This window comes from Bombus pascuorum, chromosome 15 (genome assembly GCF_905332965.1).
Source record: "Bombus pascuorum chromosome 15, iyBomPasc1.1, whole genome shotgun sequence".
NCBI classification, from domain to species: Eukaryota; Metazoa; Arthropoda; class Insecta; order Hymenoptera; family Apidae; genus Bombus; species Bombus pascuorum.
The window spans coordinates 5,252,233-5,277,686 of NC_083502.1; the positions used below are offsets into that span (position 1 = coordinate 5,252,233).

Sequence of the window (25,454 nt, forward strand, 5' to 3'; positions counted from 1 at the left end):
CCAAATTGATTCAGAATTAAAATAATTAAAAATACGTGGACAAAGATAATTTTTGTATCTTTTATACCTTAAGGAATAATGTTTAGAATCTCAAAATAGACAAATTTTGTAAAGATTCATCTTTCCAATCTTTCATTTCTAAATAACAAAATAACTAAAAAATTATATTTCTTTAATCTGATTTATGACTTTTAGAATCTTTCTTAGATTCTTGCAAAAACAAATTTTTTCCAATAAATCAAACTAATATTTTCTAAATTGTAAATATAACATATCCAGCCAATTTTCTGTTTTACATTTTTCAGATTAATTCGGTGGACAATTATTTTCTATAATAACAAATATAGTAACGAAATAATAGAAAATTGTGTTTCTTTAAACCAATTTTTTTCTATTTACCTCTACTACTATTCGTTTCAGACCTGTGGCAATAATGAAAGATATAAACCGAACGATAGAAGTCTTGTTATTGTGCCATTGAACACAGGGATATTGGAAAACTTTTCAGAAAGTTCTGTTTCCTATGGTATGACAGTACGATGACAATGGAAATAGCGAAGTTTCTGCACGAGCCGGCAAACAACTCGTGCGCGACCGTCTGGTAAATAGATATCCAACGAAAGAGGAAGCCAGAACCGTTTTAATGCAACGGCTCGGCTCGCTATTAATTGGATTCTATCGAGGACACCTGATTGCTTATCGTAACACACAGGTACCAACTTATTTTCCAATTATTATGCCCATTTCACAAAACTATTTCAATCGTATCATTCGATTTTAATGTTCTATTATTTTAATAATATTTTATTATTAATTAAATAAATTGCCAATTTTTATGGATTTATGTGAAAATTGAAAGACACAGAAATGCAGAGGATGTATGAATATGGAAAACAACATGCATATTCAGGGTATGTTCATTAATATGCAAAATGTAAAATATCTAAATATTCAGAAATATATAAGAGATCAAAAGCATGGCAAACTAATGTTTATTCTAGCTGGAGGGTAGCTTCTGCTTCCAATTATAAAAATTGCAATTTTTAATAAACAGTTTCTTAATAAATATAAATTAATATTATTGTTCTTCCATTAATCAATTGACATATCGTTTAAAAGTGAAATAGCGTTGATTATAATTATTGGACGTTTAATTTCCAACAACAATGTCCAACAATGGTTAATATTTCATAATTAACAGATTTGCTAATTTGAGGCAAGGTATGCCGGGAACAATTGTTAATTAAAATTAGGCCATCGATAGTACGATATTACGGCAACCGAGATTCCTATCGATCCCAAACAGACCATTGTACCTATCGCTATATCGTGCACCGAGTATACTGTAGGGGCTTCATTCATAAAGACACTGAAGGAGCATCGACCATCGAGTCAAACTGTACTCCGTATTATTCCGCGATACGTTACTCAATAGTTTGCAATCTACGACTGGACAGCACGAAAATAATGCAAAAAGTAAATAACGAAACAAGCAAAATCAGAGACATTTACAAAGGTCAAGACACTGGATATTTAACACGTTCGCTATTAAAAAGTACAGATATTTTTATCTATGGAATTATAAAATTTAGCAAGAAACGAAGGCAAGATCGACACACGAAATATCCAAGTAGCACAGTTAAATAATATCTCGACGCATTTCGTACAGTCGCCTCTCTTTTCTTCTTCTAAAAATATTTTATTCAAACGTGTACAGATATAGACGCAACAGTTGCGCCTATGCCACTGTGCATTTATCAAAGAACAAACGTTACGCAACGTCAGCAGCACTACATCTCATCAGGCAATACAATTGTAACGTGCAGCGACGCATGATTTTTCCAGCAACTTTTCAATACACGCGAAAGTGTTAAATACTGGGAATTCTAATTTGACAAAACAACAATAAAAGAAGCCATCGCATGAACAATTTTTCTTAATCGATTCCCGACTACTCTGTACACTCTTGCGAATGCCCGCAAAGTCCCAGTACATCAAAATACCCCACGAAGAGTCCATTCTGTCAAGCAAGGAACGACACTCCCCTAACGTAAATCATTCGACCACGTTTAATCCCGAGCACGTGTGGCAAAAAGTGTCCCCCACGTGTGTGTCCTGATCACGGACACGCGTCTCGACGCCTGCAAATATCGTGTGTCACGTGTCAAAACACCATGCACCAGCTGCTCCTACCAGCAGCTGACCTAACTTTCTCATAGACCTCCATTTGTCGCTAATTTTCGTAGAACCATCATTCAGGCACACATTCACGTCAAATACCACTAGACACAATGTGTACAGACTTTGTGAGGTAAGAAGAACCGGAAGCGACCGCAGTGGAGCCGCATAGCAACGGATGCGAGCTATCTGGAGTCAGGAACGCGAGGATTCACCAGCGCGAAAGCACACTGCGGCACGAATAATGGCTCGATCACTGTCTGGCTGCACGGATCTGACGTCTGTGACCTGGATTCGCGATGGAAAGCGAAAGGAGCCAGGTGTCTCGTCCAGGTGTTTCAAGGGGGATACTAACGACTTGTGTGCGCAGCGTTGTCCAGCCCATTTTCGCGAGGACTAGTCAAGCTCCTCCTGCCACCCTGACCTAGGAGAGCGAACTCGAGGCCAGGAATGGATTTTCAGACGGCGGCTGTCGGATGGTGACCCAGTTGTGAGGGCGCATGTCGCGCGATTGCGCGCCCCTATTTATTCGGGCGACGCGTTAGGCAACGCAGCGCGTGTCTGTTTACGCGTATCCGGTTTTCGTTCCCTATCTGCCAACTGTTCTTTGGGATTGTTTCGTCCGCGGCCCATCGCCACGTGTAATTTGCAAGCTGTCTTTCTACCTACATTGTTTTATTTTATATTTTATTCTACTCGGATTATTATATTCAGTTACCGGTGTTTCGTGCCGGTTTATGGCAATTTGGAGTGTGTCAGTTCAAGCGTATCCATTCAAGGGTTCATTTTCCATTTGAAAATTGTTCTTTGCTATCTGCTATCAGCTTCTCTTTATGCCGGTCTATTACAGTTTGATACGCGTTTGTTTTTGCATGTCAGGTTCTCCTATCTGACAATTGTTCTTTCGAGTTTGTTTGCTTTTCCATTAGGAGTTGTATGTCGAGCGTATGATTGTATGTGAGTTGCAAGTTATCTACGTTTTGTATCTGTATGTTTCTATCGATAGCTTTTCTTTCTATGATTTATATTTTTCGGATTTTATTTCATTTAGTCAGCAGCGTTTTGCTATGGTTTATCGCAGTTTGACATGCGTCTCTACACGTATATTCGGTTTTTATTTTCTATACGCGAACTGTTCTATGAAATTTGCTTTTCAGCTGTATCTTTTAAGTTTTATTTTATTTAGTCGCTGATAGACTGCGGACGTTCGAGCAAATTCATATTTTTGTGAATGTAATTTAAGAAACGATATCCCAGCACGGTTGATTCATCCGATAAATGTTACAACAAGTAATTTGCTTTTGATATTTCGTACGTTCCACCTACAGAGAATTCGCCGGTTTGTGGGAAGTATTTTAGACGAACTGGATAACTTCGATTCCTTCTAACTTCTCGAATACTTCGGACTCCTCGTTAAAACAGTTTTTAAAAATTCCGTACAAGTCCCCAAGTTGTTATGGTTCTTAATTACTCAGGTAAAATTTTTAGTTCAAGTGTTTGGAAGGACTTGGCCTGACTCCACTAACTGAGGTACCACTTTCTCATCTTTCACACAACTTTTTGATTTTTTAATTGAGACACTTTCTGAACATTCCAGGGAAATGTTGATAATTATACAAGTTTGAACAAGTCGATGGAATTGAATGGAATAGGATTTTTGAATATCTGCAAGCACTCGCAGTAATTCTCCTAATTGTAAAATATCATTAAATTAATCTAAAAAGAAAATAAATAAGTTAATTAATCCGTTAAATTAATCTAAAAATTAATTCTCTTAAAATATCATTATTTTGATTCTTTCATTGATAGCAATTTGGAATCCTCTAATTGGAACAGTTTCTGCACATTTCAAAAGAATTTCGACTATTATAGAACTTTTAATTAATCCACAGAACTGGACAAGGTAGGAATTTCGAGTGTCCAAAACCACTTGGAACGATGTTGCCAGATGAAGAAGCATTTTTTGATCTCATCGTTGACAAGTTTCTCAACTTTGGATCAGCACAATTTCTCAATTTCTAGAAGAATTTTGAGTGTTCGAGAGAATTGATAGAATCGAATTGTTTGTTAGGATTTTGGCAATTTTGCCAATTGCTTCGCTTATCGTTGTTAGGCTTTCCTGTTGACACAAGCTCCCATCTTCCAATTGAGACGGTTTTTCAACATTTTAGGAAGATCGTGCGTGTAATAAAAATTCAAAACAACCTGTGGAATTAATTTATATAAAACTTTATACATGTATCTTGATGTCTCGGTTACTTTTATTGATACACATAGTGTGAGGACAAAGTTAGTCGGTTCAGAGCAATGAACAATTCTCATGATTTGCACTTGCAGGTAAAAAATATTTAAAAAATATTTTAGTCTCCGCTTTGACTAATCAAGATAATTGACAGATCTTTCTTTGGTTGCTACAATTGGAGCGATCTTCTTTGATTTCTAAAGATACACCAAGTAATTTTCTCACTCCAATGGGATTTCTACATAACTACTCGTTACGCAATCGAGAAATTGTTAGGAATCGAAATAGCCTTGAATATTTTAACCTACAGAAGTGCAGGCTAAATCGAATCGTTCTCAAAGAACTGCAGCAACTTTTATCGTTTAATCGCAGCTCCATATCAATCGGGCATACTTTTTGAATAGTTAAAGGATCATTTCCGATTCAACGTTCCATTAGAAAACAAAGAAAAGAGAAACACGAAGAAGAGAATGAAAAAGGAAGATATACCATCCCGCTAGATGTATTAATCTAACAATTCACTTGAAAATCATTTCGTACAGAGCACAATTGCCTGTAAAATTCTCTCTACGTGGCTAATAAAGTTCAAATTTTGTAGCTCAGATAAGAATTCTAAATTTAAGTACCTTTTCTTCTTCTTTATCGCTCTCTTTCATGCAACATCTTCTTTAAATTAGCCACTAAATCTCTGATAGATAAAAAAACACAAGCTTCCTTCGTCGTCTTGACAAAGTGATCGAGGCTAGGGTGGAAGCCTAATGCAAAGGAAATTGCTAGGATGGATCGAAGCGGGCAATTATCGATATCTAGCCTGTTCCATAGACACTGGTATCTGGTGGCCGCTGACAGGTCCATTAGGACGTGTCTTGCTGAAAATTTCAGCAAGACTCGGCCACGATATCGATCCCTTGGTGGTGAAAGCACCGGTTAAACGACCTTCCTTCGATCTATAATCTTCCTGACTACGTGGCCAATTCTCCTGCTCTACGAGCATGACTATAGCGCAATCTTTGTTACCGAAGGCGTTTACCAGCAGCTCTCATCAGCTAAGAAATCGGTAGCCTATGTTTTACAAATTTGCTGAAATATCTTCACAAAGAATATCAATATCAGAATATTAGCAATTACCAACTACTATATCATTGATCGCCCTTTGCTATCGATATTCAGGTTGACAGACAATTATTCAGATTCACGTGAAGCCTAAATGTTCATTGCGGCAAAAAGTTGGCAACGTCACAGAGGATGCTATTTTAGGAGGTAATGGAGTGCGGATCAGCCTACATTTAGGTATTCAGTCATCCTTGGCGTGCCAGTTGAAGGATCAGGACACGTTGTATCGTGGAATTTAGCGAATGCTCGTGTGGAACGCTTGAATCAGGCCAATCTTCTCGCCGAGGACGACGAATTCGATGGAAAGGTAGATGCAAAAGGGTTTCAAAGGCGTATGCGAATCAATATCATTGAATGGGTTTGTATACTTCACGCGTCTGCCTCCCACTTATCTAAAAAAAAAAAAAAAAAAAAAAAAAAAAAAGATTTCCTCTTCCATTATGTTTCCTCTGTCTCTGTTTTCCCATTCACAAATCCTGTTTACTGTCGAACTTGATGTTTCATAGGGACATTTAGTTGGGTCTAAAATTAGATCGAGGATTAGGTACAAATACGTAAATGCAGATTACGTAAACTAATACGAGTTGGAATTTTACTTGGATCTTTATTAGTCACGTTAGACGTAGGATGATTGTGACTTGGAGTTTAATCTGAATTAAGACCCTACCAGACAAATTTGCATCTCGCGCCTTAACCTCCGCCATGTTTTCACGTCTGAAATAAATTTCCTCATAATTTCGTATATGGAGTGTCTCCTATGAAGAAACAAATACAGAGATACGAAGAGAAAATAAAGGAAAGCTTTAAGTTATTGGAACACCTAGATTTATAGGTTAGGAACTTTTCTTCTGGCTGTTACTGCGTTAAGTGGTTGCTGTATTCTAAAAGTTACTATCTCAATTACGCGAGGCAACCTGTTCGATTTCTATTACCTTTTATAGTAAATTTGTTTTCCTCCACCATTTTTACCTTTCATATCATTTTCGTAGCTTTTGTCATTCTCTAGCATTTTCATCATTTTTTGTCAATTTATTATTCGCCTTATTTTTCTCGATTTTGACCACTCCTCGTTCTTATCGTTCCTCCGCTTCACAGTCGTATTTGTCATCGTATGCCATACAGACGTACGTTAGACGAGCTTCGGTGGTAATCTGATCGCAGCTCAAATATCGACAGATAGCTATACGTGTCAAAGACACTCTATATAATTTCTACTATTCACCGACGAAAACTTGTCCTTCTAAATCTGCCCCATTTTTCCCATATTTCTCATCATTTCTGACGTATCTACGTTTGAAAAGTTCCGACCGTACTTCCTCTCGAATTCGAGTATCGATAGATGCGCGTCGAGGCATTCGAGCTCGCTGAAGCGAGCGCTTCTAGAAGCGCGTATGTGTCGAAGTTATTTTCACGAGAGAAGGCGATCGCAAATTTACGTCTCTTTGACTACCTCGCTCGTTTCACGACCGTTCGTCGCCTATCCCTCCATAATTCATCCCTTTTCCAGGAAATGAGTGACCGGAGAAAAGCTCGGCTCTCGTGTGTAGCTACCTTCAGGATACGAGTCAGAGCGAAAATCTGTCTCGCGTGTCTTCCGAGTCTCGCTCGACGACAAAGGATTCCGTGCCCTTCATCTTCCGGCACGGCTGATTGTTTCAATTTTCCTCTTGCCTCTTTTACCCTCGTATAACCTCGTTGCTATCTTCTAATTCAAATTTCGAGTCGAATGTTAGCGTTTGACGATAACAATGACGGTCGAGTTGATTTTGGTTAGGTTATTTAGGATAGATTACTTTCTGTAAAAATGTGAAAATAGTCGCGCTAGTTTTCTAATGGAATTATCAACGTTATGATACTTTATGAGAGAGTATGATACTAGAAGAGTAATTGGCTTGATAATTTGGCACCATCGTTAATTTAAATTTTGCAAATTGCCACAACGATATACAAATTTCCCATCTAATATCCTCTGCTTGAATATTTTAACCTCAAAATACCCGTTTAATGGCCATCGATAGCCAATAACATTGGTATTTACCAATATTCGTTTCGTCACAATACACATGTAGTTCCGACCACCAAATCAAACCCATTAAGAGACATCAAAACCATCTTAAAGCCGATCGATATGAATTAACTGCCGAGAAGAACACTTTTTTCTTTTGTGTACTCACATCGAAGGATCGATTACCAGTTTCCAATATGGCGTCTTAGCGACAACCGATCTGGCGCGGATCGTACGAGAGGAGGCACGGAACTGCGGGACAGCACGTGCAGGTGAACAAACAGGGTGCATTGTACTTATTCGAGGCCCGTGGAAGGGAACAATGAGAGGCTCGTGCTAATTTTAATCGGCTCAGCCACTCGACTCGAGAACCACGAATGCTCCGCGAGACCAGTTCTTTTTCTCGCGGCCGAGATCGACACGTTCCTTTGTCCCGACAAGACTTCTCCGACCGACTGTGTCTGAAGACCCACTGAGCAAAGTGTCACGGATTGCTCCTCTTTGTCGTTCTCGTCCACTCGACCGGCTGTTTAGGTGGTTGGATCGCTGATGAGGATAATGCTTTTGCTGACAGCTGATCCGTGATACCGTCGTGCTCGCGCTCTTTCACTGGCCGATGACAAATTGGTTCGGGTTAGGAATTCACGCCAGATGACTCTGCGTAGAATCTTCTTCGAATCACTCGAAGAATTTTCTCGGTATTTGGTTCGTTGATATGTGGTTCGATCAGTTGAGATTAGCTTGAGATAAAATTTCATTCGAATAACAATATCAAACTTTATTTTTTGATAAGTAAACGTTCTGGAATTTAAAGATGACGAACGTTAATCGATACATGACGAAACGAAGAAGTTTATTGGAGGTTATGTCGTTATATATCACCTGGGAATAATTGAAGGATTAAATTCGTACAATTTTAAGATTTAAAGATATTGAATAACAGAATTAGTAATTGGTGAAATTAGGAAGCTTATTAAAAATATGATCTAACAATACCGAATTACATTAAATTTTCAACCATGGAAGGTAACCACATTTTGCGATTGAAAAATTTCTTATACTAATATATGTATAACTGTAGGTAGGAGCATCAGAGGATTTCACGGTCTGGATGGAATCACCAACAAAGAAACTGCCAGATCTAAAGAAACCTTCGGTGTAAGGGAACAGCCGCGTGAAATCGGTGATTTTTCTTTTCTACGATGGATGTTTCCTCGGGGATCCATCGCAAATCCAATTTCTAGGTCGTCAAACGATTCCTGTATGCTCGAACACGCACACATACAGGACACACATATTTGATTTCTGTCATAGCAGGAACACAGAAACTTTTCTGTCAAGAATGAAAAAACTTCCCGCGACCCTTGTCGCGGTTTTCTAAACAAGAAAGCGACACTGGTTCGCTATGGAAGTAGCAAGTTTTTAATCCGAGTGCACGGAACTTCTGATACGGTTTCTCCCGATAGGAACTTTATGTTGGCAGCACCGAAGTGCAGCAATTTGCGAGCGAACTTTCGATAGTCGCTAATAGCTCTCCATTTTTTCTGCTATCGATCTCGTGACGGTTCATTTAAATAGTTTAGAAAAAAAAAAGAAAAAAATAAAACGAGAAAAATGTGTCTGAAAGTTAAAATTACCGAGCAAATGAGAAACGCGATAGGTTGAGATTCTTAAGGGAAAATGATATAAATGTAAGGAACATTTTCACAAATTTTCAAGCATTTTACATATTGCATCACTCGCCGATCGAAAATATTACTTTCTAATAATATTTTTCTCGCTATACGAGTAGTCAAATTTCTAACGAGTACTTTTTTCGTAAACGGAAGAATTAAAAGATTATCGTGATGAAGCAAAGCCGAGTATCTAAATTTTGGTTGTTACATTATCCTGATACAGCACTGCTAGAAAAGTTACTTTACGAATGTTTGTTGTATCTTCATTGATCTTTTTCAAAGTGAACGTTTCGTTGAAATTTCCATGCCAAAGGACAGAGAGACAGAGAGACCCATCGAACATAGGTTCGAAGATAATTATCAGGTTTGCCAGAGTGTTTGCTACAAAATAATATCAATTGAAATACCTGTGCTTGCACGGCTGCGAGGTATAGTTGTGCTTCCCCTAGCTCGAAACGCTTCATAGAGATGTCTTCCTGGAGCTCGGCTACTTTTGTGTAAAGATTGCTTTCAGCGCTCCTGCAATTAAAGAAAGGAAACCGTTTAGCGATTCTCGGGCTTCGTGGAATTAAACCCACGAACGCGTCGAGTGTTGTAAGCTGGAAATACCAGCACTCGAGAATCGTGGCCCTTTGTAACGTGTTTACCTTTAATAAATTGAACCAGCCACCGAAAAGCGGAACGAGAGGTAATTAGAACGAATTCTTTTGTCAGACATTAATCATTTCTATTCGCGGTTCCATGTTTCACCGGTGCTCCACGTTATCGATCGTACCTTCTTCTCAATGCCAGCACCGGCAATATCGTGAAATTACTTTTCCTCAAATCCTAAATGCTAGACTGCTACAGGACCCTACATTTAACGTTTGATCGCTAAGATTTGGGTCTGCCCATTTTGCCACTCTGTCCCTTGTAATCTTATCTATTCGTGTCATCGGGTTCACACGATTGCGATGTGGTCTATTGAATTATAAATCTCGTATTCGAATCGATAGGTTAAGGTATCTACGTTGCATCTGGGAAGACCCAACGTCTAACCGACCAAGATTGGATCACCTACTTTGGTACCTCTACCTCTTCTAACTCATTGAAAACCGTATCCACTTAAGCCAGGAGATTCGCACATTCGCAGAGTAGTTTATTAACTTTTAAATATTTGTTCTGGGTGGATAAGTTAACGCACTTTCGTTGCATGCGGATCAACGTATCCAAGGCGTCCTGGAGTCGCGTGATCTCTTGAGCTAGGCTATCGTGCTCTCGTCGTAAATCCTCCATCAGGGGCAGAGTGCTGGTTCCTGTTGGTGCTAGTTCATCCCTCAGCGACGGTATTTGACTGATTCTTTCCATGGGTATTTGTTCTGGCGGACCTGGCGCCACGAACAGCCGCCTGGAGGGCTTCTTCGATGGAGTCGCGGTGGCTGATAGGCTCCGTGCCAGAATCTAGACACAAAATTCTGGTCTTAATAGGCGGAATAACGGCTCCAAGCTATATCTGCAATAAAGTGATCATTATTTCTTGATACCTGAATCTTTTCTCTATTTCTGTGAGATAGGATGATCATAGAATAATCTACTGCAAGCTCTGCTGATAAATGATAATTATAAATCCCATTATTGCATGCTTTGCCAAATATAGACACCATCCACGTGCTCTAAATATAGATCTGATTTCTGTCTCTAACCTTTTTCTTCCTTTAACCTTTCTCGTGTATTTGTAAAAGCAACAAACCCATTTCCTATATTTCTTAGTTTTCCCAAAACTATTCCTCTCAAGAAGCAACACTAGAAACTAAATAATATCCCTGCAGTTCCCTGTCGTCTGAAGCTAAGAATCCTAATCTCAACCGAGCATGTAGGACTCTCACAAATAGGAGGATTTAACAGCTTTACGCCTGGCTGACTGGCAAGCTCGTCACAACCCTAATTCGGTTCTGCCGACTGATAGGATTCCCTCCCTTCCCCTCTTCATTCCGCCACTCGCAGTACGCAAACAATCGAGTCAAGGCTCATAAACGAGAACGGATAAAGGATGACTTGGGAAATATAGTCAATTTGACGTACTTGCAAATCGTTTAACGGTGTTATGACTTGAGCCTCCTTTGCCACCGCTTGATAACGTTTCGCCTGATCCCCAGCCCTCTCCGCGGCTGCCTCCGATATTCCAGCCACGCATTTGCAAGCCAATCCGCATAACTCCTCGTATACTTCCGCTATTTCACCGAGCAGACCAGGCAGGCACTGTGACTGGTACCGTTCCGTGATGGCATTCGTGGCTTTCAATTGAAGAACGTACGCATTGTGCGCCTCGTAATAGGCACGTTTCAGTTCCTGCTCACTCCCGCCATCTATCATTAAGAGAGAGGCGTAGGCGCGTTTGTAATCCGCGCGGGCACGTTGCAGCTTCTCCTCGGTCTTCGCCACCACCTGCTCGTAGGCCTCGCGATGAGCAAACACCTGCAATATGGAATTTCCTTGGTTTTATGATCCTCTTTCTATTTTATGCTACCAATCTTCTCCCGCAATTATGGTTTCAGGATTAGGGTTAAATCTCGGTTTGGGTGGAACGGTTTTCCGTTGGGATTTTGTCAAGCTGCGGTGGGTTTTCGATCGTAACACGTCTCTGAAAATCGATACTGGTTACCCAATTACTCAGCAGTAGATTAGTAGATTTGTTAAGAATGAAAAATCCGAATCAAGTTTTGGTTAGGTTAGGGTAAGACGTAGGTTTGGTGGCATCATCCTAGAGCTTTAAATTTGCATCGCGTGCAGCTCTGGATCGATCGTAAGTCTCAATTTTCAGATCCACCGAGGTCCGTTAAGGAAATGCTCAAAGCAGTTGTATTGGCAACTTTTATCTGCTGTCGGAGGAAGCCCTTGATACCGCACGCGATACGACGATCACATTGAGCTGCAAGCAATCTCGAAGCAGATGAACGACGCCCACGTGCAATTTCTTCGCAAGATTCTCACGTTATCAACGTCGTCAAAGACATTCAGGTGCCTTATCTTATTTCGACTATATCGCACGACAATTTCTCTCCTCAAACTTAAACCACTTTTCGCCACATTTGTAGTACATGCCATGGATTTTGAACAAAGTTTTGCTATCAAGGGCTCATTCGATTTTCGTAGACGCAGAAATCTGAAGCGAATTACCTTCCTGGATTGGAGTTTTCGGTGGAAGCTGGCCTCCAAGGTGGGTCTAGACAGCTGCTGTTGGAGAACCGCGGCCAGATCTAAGTGAGCTTCTGCATCTGATTGCACCTGGCGCAGTAAACTTTCCCAAACTCGACGCATTCCACCGGAATCAACTCTGGTGTCTCCGGATCGGCTGCGAAACTCGTCGACGAGACGTCGTACAGTTGCCGAGTGGCTTTCCATTGCCGCGCCCAGCTCCTGCGCGAACTCTGACACTGTGGAACGTAAGTTAGGTTAGGAACATACTTAAATACAGGCTTCAATTTGGTAACAGTTGTAAGATTTCTAATGACCTTGAGTTTCTAGGATCATTAAGAACTAACGTCGAGTCTGTAGAATCGCGCGTGGACCAAATGCCGAGTTTCTAGAATTGCACCCAGTTCTGAAGATCTAAAATCACCTAACCTAACCTAATATCGAAGTCTTCAAGTCACCCAATACCGTTATGGTTACACATAGAATGGCTAGATCTTTGAACGAGAGTACAGAGTTATCTATAACGCTTGGAACAAAATGGGAAAAGTAAATTGATCGATAGCCTGTCTCTATATCTTCAACAGACAAATCTGTTTCGGTGAGCGACGTTTCAATCTGTCTAAAGCTACCGTTCGATTAATTAAATGGGACGTTTGTTTAAAACGTTTGGACGAGTGTGTCGAAGGCCGTGGTTGTTCGATGGTGGTTGCATGAAAGCGTAGACAGACGAGAGGGTGCGTAATGTCAGACACAGATCGGGTTCCGCGGTACAGGATACACGAGGCGTTGAGTTCTCTTCAAATATTTTAACACGCGAAGAACTGGCTGGCCGCTCTTGTATCAATAAACAATTACCAGCAGTGAGTAAATGTGGCACAAAGGCCGCATTGTGCGCCAGAGATATAGTTTGGTAGAATTATTTCTTTCAACTAAGCTTCAGTATCTTAACATTCGATTTTGAATTCCTCGCAGAATTAAACTTTTCATAGGTCAAAGGGATTGGGTCTACTCACACATTTATATCAATTTGTCTTACTTCCTGTTCCGCCTTGTTAAGGTTATTCGGTGTATGTGGAATTAAAGAAATGCGTGGGTAAATTGTAAGGTATTGAAAGTATATATATTGTGAATAATAAAGTACATAATGTGAAATACAATGTAAGCCGAACCAGATCCTCTCGCTAGCAACGTTACCCTGAGACTAAAAGAACCCTGAAGCTGTCACATGCGAAATTCAAGCAACTATGATAAACTAAAATTCCGAGCGCCTTATCGCGTGTGACCGCCCTGTCAGCATCCGTTCCCAGGCAGCTGGATGGCATTCGGTCACTCTAGCCCTTTTTGCGAAATATATGTACAACTAAAGACTTCTCCCACTCCAACGAATAAAGGAATATAAATGCTCCCTTCCAAATCATCCAGTTCAGTCTAAAAGAAAATTTCTTAACTAACTCAAGTACTAAAAAAAAAATTGTATCATCGCGAACCGAAAACGGTATTGTATAAATTGAGAAAAAAAATAAAGAACTCGATCTCCTGTTCACAAAAAACAAGTTTCTTGTTTTTTTCTTAATTTTTACGTGACAAAGCCAACGTCGCACATGTACCGCTTATGGTCTGTCCTCGACGCATTTTTTTGTCTATGCGCTATCGATGGCCTCAGCGCTTGAGAAAACCGAAGACCAGATGTAGTTTTCTCAGAAGTGGCGATCACTTCAACACGCCTAATTGTCAAATTTGCTATGTAAGAAGCTCAAATATGTTTCTGAGTGAAATAATCCTTGCTCGTGCCAACCGTGGTAGAGTTGTTGAAAAATAGTAGACCACGAAGAACAATTAGAGGATCGTGGGATAAATCGATCAGCTCGTTAATTATAACGATAATGGTCAGTGTGTTGATCGTACGTTAACGCGAGGCTGCTTCATTAAAAATTAACGAGATCCATCAACCGGCACGTTATCGCCTATAATGGCACTAAGCGTCAATTAGACTAATGGGCTACGTGAGTTTAGGGGATTTAGAGTAGGGTTCGGTGAATTTTCGGGATCATCAGCAGGGCTAGTTGGATCTACAGCGAATATTAGGTGAATAACAAAGCTACGAGATTTCAAGGTTACAGTGCTAATAGCATAGAAGGTACTAGATATTCGACCACAAAATTTGAGGTTAGTAGCAGGTTGGTATTAGGATTCGATGTTTTTAACTCGTTAAAGATAAGCGTATTTGGAGTGAATATCACACGAATACCAATTCTAGGTAATTTCTAAGGTTTAAGATTAATGGTAATCAAGTTTGATGACCGGTAGATAAGATGGATTTGGTATTGGAGTTAGCTAAGCTTGGAGGCACATTAGGAGAATTTGCTATTATCATATGTTGAAGTGATCGTCACTTCTGAGAAAACTCTACATCTGGTCTTCGGTTTCTCAAGGTCATCGATAGCGCGTAGACAAAAGAATGCGTCGATGACAGACCATAAGCGCTACACGTGCGACGTTGGTTTCGGCGGTTGTTTTAGTCTCAGGGTAACGTTGCTAGCGAGAGGATCTGGATCGGCTTACATTGTATTTCACATTTTGTACTTTATTATTCACAATATATATACTTTCAATACCTTACAATTTACCCACGCATTTCTTTAATTCCACATACACCGAATAGCCTTAACATCATACATGATGTTAGTGGATGGTATTCGAAGAATTCTCGAATTCCAGAAACAACGATTTTCATGAATCCGTGATAATAAAAAAGACATTTCGCGTGCATCGACTAAATATTTACGCGTACGATGATCGCGTGGCTCATTGACGTATGACGGCCACTTTTAGCCGGATATACAGGCTGTTTCATGATGCACGAAATCCGAAAATAAATACGCATTTCGCGTGGTCGAATCCTCGACGTAACTCAGACGCAACTTGGCCAAGGGAATTGGCAGAGTTTCCTGTCTCTGACGTAAAATCGATCGAAATTTTTATCTTTCTGTCGGACTTGACGGAACATCAGACGTCGTGGTACTTTTACACAGCAGATATTTATAAACGAATTACCAAATTGGAGTTTTTTAGATATCTGCTAATTTAGGAAACTAAGCAACTGTAGTATTCTATTATCAAATGGCTGAAAATTAGTCATATTTTGTACCTTACGTAGAAAATAGAATCACAGATGGCGATTTTTAGGTTATGTCAGATTGTACAATTACGCAATTGAAACATCCTATCGTTAAACCGTTCAATTACCACGGTTACATGTTACGTAGCTAACGATTACATTCGACACAAGTGGTATACGTCCAGTTTCCCTAAAAATCTATTTTAACATTTTACCGACTTGCGATCGTGGCAGATATCAATCGAATTTCGATATTTTAATATCGAAATCTTCGATGTCGTTGCTGACATTACATTTGTTTTAACTGCATCTGCGAAATATTTCCAGAATAATACTTCGTTTCGACGTGTCTCGTGTTATCTCACATATCACATATCGCATGATGTACTCTCATTGTTTTCTTTTTTATTAATGCTCGCCCTTTTATGTCCCACCCAACGACTGTGTTGCAAATCGGCTCTCGTTGATCCTCTTAAGTTTTTTCATTGTGCTCGATTCGATATCAATTTTATCCGTCTGTGTTTCGTTGTGTAACAAGCAATCCACCCATTTTAATTTCATAGAAATCGAGCTTCACGTTGGAGGAACGAAGGCGTTTAAAGAAGATCGTAAGATAATTCACAAAGGGAGAAATTATGATAAGCGAAGCGGAATTTCATTAGCGAAAAAAGGAGCAAACATCTTTGATTCTTTGCGCTATGAACCAATTCGTGCATTCTGCTTGACACGTGTCTCTCCCTTTAACATATATTCGATTATCGGCTGTAACGGTAAAATAATGTTTTATAGGAATGAAATAGAATTCTTGAAACGAAACAGAGTAATTTATTTTCGCGTATGTTCGTCATAGCGAGACACGTGTCTGTGTTTTTCAGCGGATCTGTAATTACATTATTATTTGAGTTTGCAAGGTTGCAGAAGTTTTAAATTACAATCACACGGAAAAGAAAAATCCCTAGAGAAAAACTCAATTATTACCACTGACGTTCCCCGTAACAGTGTTGCCAACGACGCGGCTGGTTAACGAGCACGGAATTGACATTCAATTACGCGGACGTGTTCTAAAAATAAAGGGGCGGCTCGATTAATTCCGTGACACGGTAAACTTCACACAGGTGTAACGAAATAAGCCAGCTTGAAATCACGCCATCAGGTATTAATATTTTTCTCGTTGCAGACGAAGCTGCGACTTTTCCTGATTAACTCGCGACACCTACCATTGGTCCTTAATTTTGTCGGCTGAAGTAGACAAGGTTAGAAACTAAAAAAAAAGAAAATGTTACTATAAATAAAGTAAAAGTTACTATAGTCGAGTCATATACACGTCTACGTAAGTGAGCAGAGAAGATTGGATTAAGTTACTATATTTTTCCATACTCAATCATATTTTGAATTTTGTATTACGTACAAAGAAGAACCATTAATAGAACCAATAATGGATTTCATCGTGTCTGTTGAAGTGATCATCCACTTCTGAGAAAACTCTACATCTGGTCTTCGGTTTTCTCAAGCGCTGAGGCCATCGATAGCTCATAGACAAAAGAATGCGTCGAGGGCAGACCATAAGCGGTACATGTGCGACGTTGGCTTCAGGGTTCTTTTAGTCTCAGGGTAACGTTGCTAGCGAGAGGATCTGGATCAGTTTACATTGTATTTCACATTTTGTACTTTGTTATTCACAATATATATACTTTCAATACCTTACAATTTACCCACGCATTTCTTTAATTCCACATACACCGAATAACCTTAACAGTGTCGAACACGCGTAGGATGGAAATTAGAATGGAGAGTTTCAAATCCAAGTAATTTAATCGAAACTTAAGACGAATCTAATGAAATACACATTTAACGATCAGGTTGCAAAACTGTTAGGAAGATGATACAGTTACACTGTACATGTGAATATGTGTGTGTAAGCGTCAGAGCGCGTCCAGGCCTGAGTTGAGACAAAGGACGATTGGCAGTTGTTAAGAAGCATCCAGAAGGGCCGGTTAGCTGTCGAGTGTAAAGAAAGTACGGAGACGCGTGCAAGTGTGAATCGAAGAATAAGTGAGAAATCCTTCTTGTAATAAATATATTATTATTCTAATATTACACCCCGGTGTATATTCAATGTTCCTTCAACATTATTTCGGCACCAAAGATCCACATTTCTTACAAAAACGAATGAAGTCATTCTCCTACAATTTCATGGATTCGGTTCAACTTCAACCTCGAGTAAGATTAAAATTAAAGTGCCCTAACCTCGGCGACAATATTCGAGAAATTAATACCTCGTAAAAATTTCAGTAATTTAATTCAAATCTAAAAAGAATCTGATCGTACGCGCAGATACAAATATATGTATGTACAAATACATAACCTAATTCAAACCTATGACAAAGCTAATCGCACATGTATTTGTACGTATGTGTTTGTCGTCTTAGGTTCTGAATTAGGTTATGTACTTTTATGTATATGTATGATTGATTCGTCTTAGATTTGGATCAGGCTACTTAAATTCTTAATTCGTGTTAAACGTGCATTTGAAATCTGAAGTTTAATGAAAAACAGGTGACAAACGAGCGTATTCGCATTCGGATCACCGTGTTCAACTGATTTAGAGATGATACCACTTTGTAACGGCAATGCCAGGACGATCAGGTTGCAAAACGAATGAAGTCATTCTCCTACAATTTCATGGATCCGTTTCAACTTCAACCTCGAGTGAGATTAAAATTAAAGTGCCCTAACCTCGGCGACAATATTCGAGAAATTAATACCTCGTACGCTGTGACGATTAATAAGCGGCTCAGTAATACCAACGTAAGAGAGAAACAAATTATTCCTAGCAGCAATTTTTCAAAATGTTTGGATACATTTGATTCGGATTGCGTCATGCTTTGCAGAGAATACGAGACGCCGGCTATGTGGATCGCATCTGGAAACGAAAAGAACTTAGCGAACCCTCGACTCATCCCGGAGGCGATTTGTCCCAGAAAACTTCCGACGCGTTAAAGAACCCCTGAACACAGCAACCAGCCATCTTCCTTGATTCCGCGTTGAAAAACGTTTCCTTCGATTTTCGCTTCTTATTTTCGTCGCAAGTTTCAAACGACAAATACCATTTTTAAGCGTCCTTTTCTTGTTTCCACGAGATTTCTTGGGTATCTGACATTTCGTGTACGAAAGAATACATCGCTTTGATTCTCAATTTTTAATTCTTTGGTATTAAGAGATATCAACAATTGTGTTACATGCATCGTCATTGTGTACGTATAAATCATTTTTCATAATTCCTCGATGGTTTCTTTGTTTATTACTGGTATATATCAAACAATGGTTAATATTTATTTATACAAATATAGTTTTTTTTGTAGGAGTTAACAAACAACTGTGAGCCTTGTACTTTTCCTGGAGGAACCGCAATAAACAAAGAAACCATCGTGGAATTATGAAAAATGATTTATACGTACACAATGACGATGCATGTAGCACAATTGTTGATATCTCTTAATACCAAACAATTAAAAATTGAGGATCAAAGCGATGTATCTATTCTTTCGCACACGAAATGTCAGATACGCAAGAAATCTCGTGGAAGAAAGAGAAGTACGCTTAAAAATGGTATTTGTCGTTTGAAACTTGCGACGAAAATAAGAAGCGAAAATCGAAGGAAACGTTTTTCAACGCGGAATCAAGGAAGATGGCTGGTTGCTAACAACTGTGAGCCTTGTACCTGGCACAAAAATTATATTTCGGACTTGAACTAAAAGTTGATCTCTTAGCACCTTAAACTTCAATTTGCATAATAATCCTGATCGCCAAGAGGGTTCCCAGAAGGAATTCAGCAGCGACTCGCCGAAATAATCTGCTTTCTGGTTGTGTTGAATATTGTAGGAAGTCATCGCAGGAAAAGAAAGGGAGAATGCTTTCTAAACCAGTGAGATTGGTTTGCCCAATGAATAATCATAACTCGTGTCTTCCAGATATCATTCCGCTATAATTTTCAATTTTTCTCATATCGCTTTCTCTTATCATAAAGAAACGCTCAGAAGAAATTATTCAAATTTCCTCTTCTGTTTCTTGCGAATACTGCGTTATAAAAAATGGAGGAGAATTTCTGTTCTGTGTCAGAGACTCGTTTCAGTCAGTCTCTCTATGCCATTCCATAAATATTTTTTGCTTAACACGAGAGCGCGAGAGAAATTTTTCAAATTTCTTTTCCCACAGATTTCTTCTCTTTCCTTTCTCATTCTGCTTAAATATTGCAAGAAACTGTTACATGCGAAGGAAGAAAGATAGATACATCAGAATTTCTCTTGGGCAATTCCTAAGGTCACATTTGGCCTGACAAAAAAATGATTGCAATGCTATAGCTTCCCTGAAGCTTTTTTCCATTTTCGTAAAAAGCGTAACCAGTTTCATCCTCAAGAAGGAATCCAAAATTAACGAACAGCTACTTCTATAGAATATCACAACAAATTGATAAAAACCTAACCTCTACAAAAGCCAGTTGCTAAGGCTATGCTTATTGCAATGTTGCAAGTCGCTAAATTTCCATTCTATTGCACCTTCGTCAAAGATAGAAAGAATTCCGCCCACAGAAGCTTGCCAAAATGAAAAAATTTCCCTTTTTATATTTCTGTTAGAATGTCACAACGCAGAACCCTAAAATATCACAAGCCAATATTTTACAAATACTCCTAACCTACAAAACAACCTAAACGTAGTTTAAAACCTAAACTCTACAATGGCATCAGCTCCCAAAAGCCAGTTGCTAAGGATATACTTATTGCAATGTTGCAAGTTGCTAAATTTCCATTCTATTGCACCTTTGTCAAAGATAGAAAGAATTTCGCCCATAGAAGCTTGTCAAAATGAAAAAATTTCCCTTTTTATATTTCCATTAGGATGTCACAACGCAGGACCCTAGAATATCATAAGCTCTCTCAAGCCAACATTTCATAAATATTCCCAACCTACAAAACAACCTAAACCTAACTCCTAAAACCTAAACTCTACAGTGGCATCAGTTCGCAAAATGTTACAAGTTGCAATGTTACAAGTCGTTAAATTTTCATTCTATTTTACCTTCGTCAAAGATAGAAAGAACTTCGCCCATAGAAGCTTGCCAAAATGAAGAAATGTCCTTTTTTATATTTCCATTAGGATGTGACAACGCAGAACCCTAAAATATCACAAGCCAATATTTCACAAATACTCTTCCTAACCTATAAAACAACGCTAAAGAAGAAAATTTCATTTACTAGGAATTTCTTCGAAAAACACATTTCTTTCCCTCATCCACTTAAACGTTGCAAGAAATCAAAAAAAAAAAAAAAAAAAAAAAAAGAAACAAGAAGGAAGAGAGAAATAGCAGAAGCTCTCCTGATCCAGTTGCCAGGGTTACCTGTCGGTAACCTGAGCCGGGTTCGTGGAGACTTCTCGTTCAGGCGAGTGCTTTCATTAAGGTCGTTGTTTGAATACGTCTGTCTCTGCGATCGATGTACACGCGGCACCGTGTGCACGCGTCCGTGTCACCGGGTTCCTCCAGATAACGGGAATCGATTACACGGACGAAGCAGCGTAAATAGGCTCGTTCTCCGTCGCTTGTTTTACCAATGCAAATCCTTCTGTTCCTCTACCGATCGATTTTTACGCGTTCGTAGAAAAATGTGTTTCAACCCTGAGCCGCGTCCCCCGTATCAACCTGACACGCTTTTCCCTCTAAAACATTAAATTACTCCACCATTTGTAGAACCATTCTCCTGAAACTCGTTGACTCTGACGGCCGGATGAATTAGTATAATTAGAGAAAAATTAGTGCGAATGCGCTTGAAAGACAAAGAGAAGAATTCATTATTTGCCTGTTCCTCTCATTGACGTTCTACCGTTTCGTATAGAGAATTTACAAAATTGTTATAAACCTGGTGCATATGTTACTGTTGTATAAAAAATTGCAGGGAAAAAACCATACAATGAAACTACCAACAAGTTCAGATTCATTGCTACAACAAACTTGTGAAGTAGAATATTGCAAAGGTTACAAAATTTGATGATAAGATAATTTGTAAAAAGTGCAGCGAAGATGAATGAGATATATCTGCATATAAATAAAAGTGTAATTTTATTTAAGTTTATAATTGAAATTAAGCAAAAGTAAATTTGCACGGAATTTTCTCAAAGTTCGTTATTTTATATATACATTCAGTTATAAATTAACCATTATCTAAGTTAATACAAAAAAATATTACCATTTTAATCACCGGTCATTTGATTGCACACGATAGGAATATACACTGTGTCGATAGGTTTAGTATTAAGTCGCTGGAAACGAGGCACAAACGAGGATGCAGAAGAATGTCTAGTATTTTTTAGTTCTATGACTTTGGATTATGACCAGATAGTTGCATCCTTTTTTTTCTTCCTTTTTCTCAGAGATGAATATTTTTCTGTTTTAGGAAATGTCATCCTTTGGTGTCTTTTAAAAATATCTTTTAAGAAAAAAAAAAAAAAAAAATAAGAGTTTTTTTGAAAAACATGGTCAAAACATGATTTGAAAATCATGGTGTCTTTCTATGAAGACTATGATTTTAGGCTGATCTTATCTCGCGTTGTTGTCCATCTCACTTTCTCTTCTCGCGACTATAGTGATCACAATACGCGTATGTTGATCAATTTTATTAAAAATTACAATTAGATCAGATTTGATACGAGGGGGAAATTTTTGCATTCAATATTTTCTCCTTTTGTTCGAACTTTTGTACTGGAATTTCGAATAATCGATTAGGTATAACAAGTTTCTAATTACGAATAGGACTACGTCTCTAGTCAGTTTGTTATTTGACACCTTCAATTATTCACGTACGTGTCAATTCCAATGAGCAGGCAATCGATACAGCTGCGTTCGAGGCACACGAGGCACGCAGTGAATTGTCATGGATGACCGATGAATATAGAGCCATCAGGTCAATCGTAAAATAATTAGCTGTAAGCCTGATCGATAATCTGTCCACTCTTCCCGTCACAGCTTTTACTCCTCTTCCACTTTCAACTCTCGGCTTTCTATTTCACCTTTTTTATCTTCAACGTTTTATTTCCAATTATTATTTAGTATTATTATTATCTGCATTATTTTATTTATAGTATATTATTATTATTATATTATTATATTATATATATTATATTATAATATATCTCCATATAAATAAAGTATAATAAAGGAGTTATATTATTATTATTATTTTATTTATAGTATATTATTATTATCATATTATTATATAATTAAAATATTATATTATATTATTATATTATATTTATAATATTCTCATCTCGACAAATTTATTATTGTTATTCGACCTAATTTAGTTTATAATTATTGCTTAAAGATAAAATAAAAATTCGGAAGCCATTCTATTGGGTTGGCAACTAAGTGATTGTGGATTTTGTCAGTACCACCTAATGGCACCACCTAAATTAGGTCGAATAACAATAATAAATTTGTCAAGATAAGAATATTATAAATATAGTATAATAATATAATATAATATAACAATTATATAATAATATAATAATAATAATATACTATAAATAAAATAATGCAGATAATAATAATACTAAATATTTGCGATTTTTGTCATTAGGTGGTACTGACAAAATCCGCAATCACTTAGTTGCCAACCCAATATGTTTACAAATTCTGAATTATGCAGTTGTAGAAAAATGATTGAATCCTACATTGTAAAAATAGTATGCTATACTATTAAACAAGAAATAAAATTTTTTACATAAAAAAATTAATATTTAATAAATAAACGTTCCCCAATTTATATATTTATCCCTGTACATTTATTATTTGTTATATATTTACGTTAAATTTCATTCAATACAATCGACGAATAATAAAAGCTCACGGGCTTTCGTTTATATCTCAAGGTCATCCCTTTACACCCAATTCTGAGCCAGCAAGGGATCACGAGAAAGATAAATTACATCCTTTCCTATCAAATGGTTTGTCACGCTGTAATCCTCAGCAGTTAGAAAATTTTATTGATCCGAGACAAGGAACAACAAGAAATCAGGAAGAAAGTTTTTAGACTGCAGGTAAGTGACACTAATCCGATCACTGTCTGTCTTACTCTACTTCGGGTCAGACCACCGTCCTATTCTACTAGTCTGAACACTGCCTGTCTCATTCTACTACCGATTTAATTCTACTTGTCAGACTACACAGAACATAGTTAAGAACAGCAAACAGTCGACGAAATGCAATAAGATTTCACTTATCTAATACACACGTTGCCATCAAAATGAGCTACTTTTCAACAGCTGCAACTATGTTCTTCGTCAAAACTGGACTCACGTACTCGACAAATATTTAGGCTGAGGATTCTTTTGCATTTAACTGTTTGCTATAATTTGTAATTCGTGCAATCACGTTAAAAAATACTACTTGGAATTAAATCATTCAAAACACGTGTCTATAGCGGTGGTTTGCAATCATTTTGCCTCTCATGGCACGTATAGAGCGATTGTTGAGATTCTCAAACACACCAATGAATATAATTATTTGCTCCAAGACGCACCATTCACAGAGATATTATCATTTTTCTTTGACGATCTAAGGGAAGGAAGATGGTGCCTCTGAGTAAATAGTTTAAAAATTCTTGCGGTGCAAAGAAAAAAAGGAAAAAATGCTGGGTTTATGGGAATGAGCGTGTTGAAGGTTCGGATTCAAGGTAGCAAAAGACGAGCAGGTTCTTAACTATTGAACACTCTAACGAGGGTAATTCCTAATCCCTGGCAAATAGACATCAAGCTTATTTGCCTCGCCAGAGGCGATATCGATCGCCCCGTCGCATGAAAATTGACGTGACAGGGTTAATTGAAAGGGCGGGAGGCGTTAGCCCGCGGGGGGTCGACTATCGAATTCCAAAGAACCGTTAATTATGCTCGTAGCGAATAACGAAGATGATAAACGCGAGACGTCGTCTCAAGTTCCCTGGATTTCGCGTTTACCGTACCTCTGTCACGCCAATCAAGACCAAATTAAATATTCGATTATATTTAAACGCGTTTTCAATGGATAAATACCGTGGCTCATATATGGCCAAGAAATTTCTTCGCATGCTTCGCATTAAAATTGTGGTAATCTGGAAGAACGTTTCCTCTTTTCAAGACCAAATTTTGTTTTGGAGGAAGCAGAGTTTGATCGTGTTTGGTCAAGTGTCAGCTACGTATGTACTTAGTGGCCATGAAGAAGACCAAGAAATTTCTTCATATGCTCCGCATTAAAATTGTGGTAATCTGGAAGAACGTTTCCCCTTTTCAAGATCAAATTTTGTTTTGAAGAAAACAGAGTTTGATCGTGTTTGGTCAAGTGTCAGCTACGCATGTACTTAATGGCCATGAAAAAGGCTAAGAAATTTCTGCGTATACTTCGCATTAAAATTGTGGCAATATGGAAGAACGTTTCCTCTTTTCAAGACAAAATTTTGTTTTAGAGGAAACAGAGTTTGATCGTGTTTGATCGTGTTTGATCAAGTATCAGCTACGCATGTATTTAATAGAATTTATAACTCCATTTTCTAAAAAAGCTCTTTAACTGCAATGACGTCTCCAACTTTAATCCAACGTAGAAAGGAAATGAAAAAACCAACTGTCTGCAACCGGTTGAAAAATCGTCTGAAAAAATGTGCAATTTGAGCTGAACTGGGATACATTTTTGGGACACACGGGAGCAGCAACGCAGCCAGGACGATTTATTGTATCGCAGTTCGTCCCGTCTGCTCGGATATCGTGAGGAATTACAACCGTGTAACGTATCTCCGAGATACGTGGACCATGGAGCGATCATTTCCAGAGGATGTGTGGTGACGCGTGGCTTACGTGGATCAACAGTGAAATATGATGGATGACTGGTCGATTAATGTGGCCGGGATCAAGTAATCCGAACCCGATCTC

The 25,454-nt window shown here is 38.4% G+C and overlaps 1 protein-coding gene across 5 annotated transcripts in view; it reads right to left on the reverse strand.

Moving 5' to 3' along the window:
- Positions 1-25,454, reverse strand: part of LOC132914504 (uncharacterized) — an 80,384-nt gene that overhangs the window by 10,433 nt on the left and 44,497 nt on the right. For all 5 annotated transcript variants that reach the window (XM_060973671.1, XM_060973673.1, XM_060973672.1 and 2 more), the window contains exons 3-6: positions 12,371-12,627; positions 11,276-11,668; positions 10,398-10,654; positions 9,622-9,733 (exon numbers count right to left, since the gene is read on the reverse strand). In XM_060973671.1, coding sequence (XP_060829654.1) covers positions 9,622-9,733; positions 10,398-10,654; positions 11,276-11,668; positions 12,371-12,627 — 1,019 coding nt within the window. The remainder of the gene's footprint in view (positions 1-9,621; positions 9,734-10,397; positions 10,655-11,275; positions 11,669-12,370; positions 12,628-25,454) is intronic.